General features: G+C 45.8%; 1 protein-coding gene across 1 annotated transcript; it reads left to right on the top strand.

The window, feature by feature from the left end:
• Positions 1 to 1,122: 1,122 nt before the first annotated feature.
• On the top strand, positions 1,123 to 2,758 carry bsnd (barttin CLCNK type accessory beta subunit). Its single transcript, XM_022751402.1, has 3 exons — positions 1,123 to 1,343; positions 1,983 to 2,059; positions 2,644 to 2,758. Exons 1-3 carry the CDS (start codon positions 1,167 to 1,169, stop codon positions 2,756 to 2,758), a joined length of 369 nt encoding a protein of 122 aa, XP_022607123.1. The 5' UTR covers positions 1,123 to 1,166.
• The last annotated feature ends 1,626 nt before the right edge of the window (positions 2,759 to 4,384 follow it).

Below are 4,384 nucleotides of genomic sequence, written 5' to 3'. Positions count from 1 at the left end.
ACCCTCCCTCCCATCCACTCCCCCCCCCTGGACTATGGAGCCGCCTCCATCCTATGACACAGTGATGAAAAGCCAGGAGCACAGCGAGCAGCTTTAACTTCTGGTGGACATCTTTACTTTGCGTCAGTGCCTTTTGTCTTCGGTTCCCAGCGAGAACCTTTAGGAACAGTCGGTGCTATCGGTGAACTCGCTACAACGGGCCTCTTGTGTGCCTTAAGACAGCCACCCTGACCCCAAACACAAGCCAAGGAGCAGGAAGAGGCTGCAGCTGGTTAAAGACTTACAGACTGAGCCCCAGCGTGGCCTCGGTGCCTGCTACATGTGTGTTGTGACTCATTTTGAAAGGAATTGAAATGATCACTGCAACGGCTTCACTCTCTGCACTAAAGGCCTTCCCTGAGGCCAGCGTTATGTCACAAACTGAAGGGAGTCATGTCATCAGATTGGCTGTGAGCCTCCTGTAGACACTCAATTAGGATATTTTATTGGCCTGCTTGAATTTATGTGACCTACTACTGTGGCTGCACAGAGAATTTTCCTCCTGGCTCCTCTTTGTATCTGCACACTTTCCTCATAACTTTGCACAACAATCATCGACAGCTTACTCCAATGCAAAGTGCCTTAACTAGTGACAGCAGAATGTTGACAGTGCAGTGTTATTCATCTTTCAGCTTTGTATCCAGCATTTGCAGAGTGTCCACTGTTGGTTCTGTGTTGTGATGTTCCTATAAACTTGAGTTAATAAATAGCTGCAGAGCTCTCTGTGGGTGTTATTGCTCTTAGAAATAATAGATTGTTTATTTAAAGGAGGGAAGCCCCGGAAAGGCGGAGAAGGGAAATGCCGACTTGTTTAAAATCATGTCCAAACCAAGCAAACATAAACACTCTCTCAACTCGACGCTGCTCAGTAGCTGAGTTGCGAATCTCCTTTTTGCCAGCAGCTCGAGGCAAGGTGACCTCTCAGGAACTGACACACCTGCAATTTTATACCTGAGCTAACCAGGCTGTCTGCAGGCTGTAATGAGCAGCAGAGTGGAACCCTGACTGCGTTTCCTCCACCCTCACCTTCAAGCCGTCACACACAACAACACCAAATCTGTTCTCTCAATGCTTCAGTTTCAAGTCCACACAAATAAGACCTACATCAGCCAGCAGTGGTTGCAGCCATGGTGGAGGGGAAACCGTATCGGTGCGGGCTGATAGCGGCGGGGCTGTGCGTGGCAGCAGTCGGCCTCTTCATCATGACTCAGGAGCGGCCGCACGTCTACGCCACAATGTGCGTTCTGGGTGTCAGCATGGTGTGTGTCGGGACTGTGTGGAGCCTGTGCCAGTGCTACCCCAAGGTAGATACAGAGTGTGTGTTAGAAGAGAAGACAGGATCAGAGCAGCAGATAAACTTGTATATGAAGGTTATTGTGCATTTTGTGACTAAAGCAGGAAACTTTCTCTGTGTTTCTATGAACCAGGAAGTTTATTTTCAGACATGGAGGCGTCTCAGATGTGACCTCTGGGACAGGGCGGAGCCTCCCGGAGTAATGAGTGTGGTCCAGACCAAAATAGCATGTTAGCTTCTGATAAGAGTTCGCTAATGTGCTAGCTAGTCATGTGATTCCATGGAACACACAGCGGAGGATGTCAATGTTTTTAACAAACTATAGCTACCTTAACACCTGGGAATGGGGGGGTCTGCCGCCCCCCTGCAAAATTAGTGCTCTAAGCAAAATTACGTCACATGGCCACAGCAGCAAATAATCATCTTTATGCAATTTTTTCAAAGACATACATGATTATAATGGAGGGATGAAATGCTGAGGTCAGTGACCTCTCAAGGTCACCAGAGGTCAGATATAAATCGCCTCCATGTCTGAACTAAAACCTTGGGGTGTTTATGGGATATCGTTCTGCCGATCTGCCCCACTGAAAATAATAAGTAATAACTGCAGGAATGGATTTGTTAATGGAGAGTGTGTTTTTGTTGTTAGCTCACTTTGGCTGCTCAGACTCAGGAGAAGAGTCAAGAGGATCTGGTGTGTGCTTCAGCGGATGCACTCGATGAACGGTACTGACACACACACACACACACACACATTCACAAACACACACTCCGTCTTAATGGCCCACGGACAAACGGGTGGTCATTAAGGCCTTAATTATCTGCTGTGGTCTGTCTGTGGTGTATCTCAGCAGAGGGGGGGGCGGAGGGGTCTGTACTAATACACAGTAGATACTGATTTTATTATCTTTACAGGAAGAGAATGGTGATGTAATGGCAGCAGAGGAATGAGGTAAATGAGGGTGATGAGAAGTGGTGTAGAACAATGAAGCTGGAAAGGGCAAATTACTTGGAAACATCAGGGCAGATTCAACAAGGACCATTAATGTCCCTTTGATTAAAGCACTTAAGCCTCAGTCAGTGAAGTGGCCGCTGGTTGAAACAGGAGGTTTGACCACGCGGCTCCTGCAATGTGAGTGTTTGTAATTACACAAGTGTTCCGCCGCCAGATAAAGACGTGCATGCTCAGCAAAACCCTGCCAGATTAAAAAAAAAAAAAAAAGAAAGTAAGAAAATGAGGACAAAATGTTGGAACTAGAGTTCTATTTCTGTCCCCCCCCCCTGCTCCAATTCTTTTGATTTAATTTTAGGCACCCCGAGGCTCTGCCAGGTTTCTGTGGCCAAAAGTCGCGTAGCAGCAGCAGACTTCTCCCCGAGGCCCTGAAGAGCCAGAGTCACAGCTGTCCCACGCTGCACCTGGTCTGAGGCTCTGCAGGGGACCAGGCTGCGCTCAGGGACGGGGACGCGAGATCTCTCATGAGTTTTTATGACCCGTCACTGAAGGACAACATCACTCACACTTCATGCTGATAGAGTTTGTACAAATATGAGAAGTGACTGATGCTAAATCAACAGTTTCTGTGTCACTGTGAAGTGTTTAAAGGTTCCCCTGAGGCATAAAAATACTTTTCTTTGAATAATAATTTGTCTTGTATGATATTTCAGCAAAAAAAAAAGTTTAATGAACTACTTTTAAATGATTCAAAGTTCAGTATATCTGCTCCTTCTCCCTCACTGAAGAATTCACAATCTATAAATGTGCAAATGTCTTTCATTTAAAAAGTTTAACTGTTTCACACACGACGCCTCGTCCTCGGTGTGGTGAGTGTCACACTGATGCTTATGATTGAAGAAGATGTCTTAAAGTCAGATGTTGGTTGAACTCTGACAAACCAGCAGCTGAATGTGAAAACAAACTCTTCACACACTGGTCAAGGGGGGGGGGGGTAAATAAAGTTGCATGGTAGTTCCAGAAGATGGCACTGTTTATTATATGAAAGAGGAAGAGAGAGACACACACACACACACACACACACACACACAAATGAAGAACCTTCACCTCCACTGAGGCACATGTAATAGTCTCTAACAACTGAGTGTTGCACTTTCGTAAAATCAGGGGAGTTGTAAAAGTCAAAGCCAAAAAATGCCTACAATTCCCACAATACAACTCAGCAGCATCTTCCATTACAACCCTCCCTGCCTGGTAAAGGCCCATGTCTTTCAAACTTGATGCCACCAGCGTAACTCAGGAGTCTCACACACATCAGCAGCAGAACGGTCCATATATATATATAATCTATATAATATATAATCTATATAATATATAATCTATATAAATAAAAACCGACTTGACTTGAAGAGCAAAAAGGCAACATGAAGTATTCCGACACAGAATCACATTCATTTTCTACCCTGATGATGCCTCTATAGAATATAATAGAATATATGCCTCTATGTTCAAGTCTCAAGTCCTCCAGTCCGCCATTCCTCTCTCCAGTAAGGAGCTGGGATCTCATTGGATCTCATTGGATCTAATTAGATCTCATTGGATCTAATTAGATCTCATTGGATCTCATTGGATGTTGGTCACAGAGGTCAGATATGAGATATGAGGCTTCAGCTTCAGCTGCCACACTCTCTGTACTGTCTTCGCTCTCTGCAGTGTTGCACGTGCACCAGCCATCATCACAAGTCATCGGGCTCGACCCAAGATAACCCCGATGACGTCATCAGAGTTATTTTTCTCAGACTTGACGAAGCTGGTCCAGAGTCACAGAGGACATGATGTGTCTGTTGTCCCCGGCCGAGTGGGACTCCTTATGATGAGAGAACGAATCCTAGAGTTTAATTCTAACTTTATGATACACACACTTCATAGTTTGAAATGAATTGAGAGAGAGAGAGAGAGAGAGAGAGGGAGAGAGGGAGAGAGAGAGGGATGGAGAGAGAGAAACAGAGAGAGAGAGGGAGAGAGGGAGAGAAAGAGGGAGGGAGAGAGAGAGAGAGAGAGAGAGAGGGAGAGAAAGAGGGGGGGAGAGAGAGAGAGAG

Source organism: Seriola dumerili, unplaced genomic scaffold (genome assembly GCF_002260705.1).
Source record: "Seriola dumerili isolate Sdu_G_001 unplaced genomic scaffold, Sdu_1.0 BDQW01000155.1, whole genome shotgun sequence".
NCBI lineage: Eukaryota > Metazoa > Chordata > Actinopteri > Carangiformes > Carangidae > Seriola > Seriola dumerili.
The sequence above is the reverse complement of the archived record's forward strand: the minus strand, read 5'-3'. Positions and strand labels throughout refer to the sequence as shown.

Coding starts and splice junctions, on each gene's coding strand:
- bsnd (XM_022751402.1), top strand. CDS start 1,167: ATGGTGGAGGGGAAACCGTATCGGTGCGGGCTGATAGCGGCGGGGCTG. Junction 1,344..1,982: donor TGTGCCAGTGCTACCCCAAG/GTAGATACAGAG, acceptor TTTTGTTGTTAG/CTCACTTTGGCTGCTCAGAC. Junction 2,060..2,643: donor GCGGATGCACTCGATGAACG/GTACTGACACAC, acceptor ATTTAATTTTAG/GCACCCCGAGGCTCTGCCAG.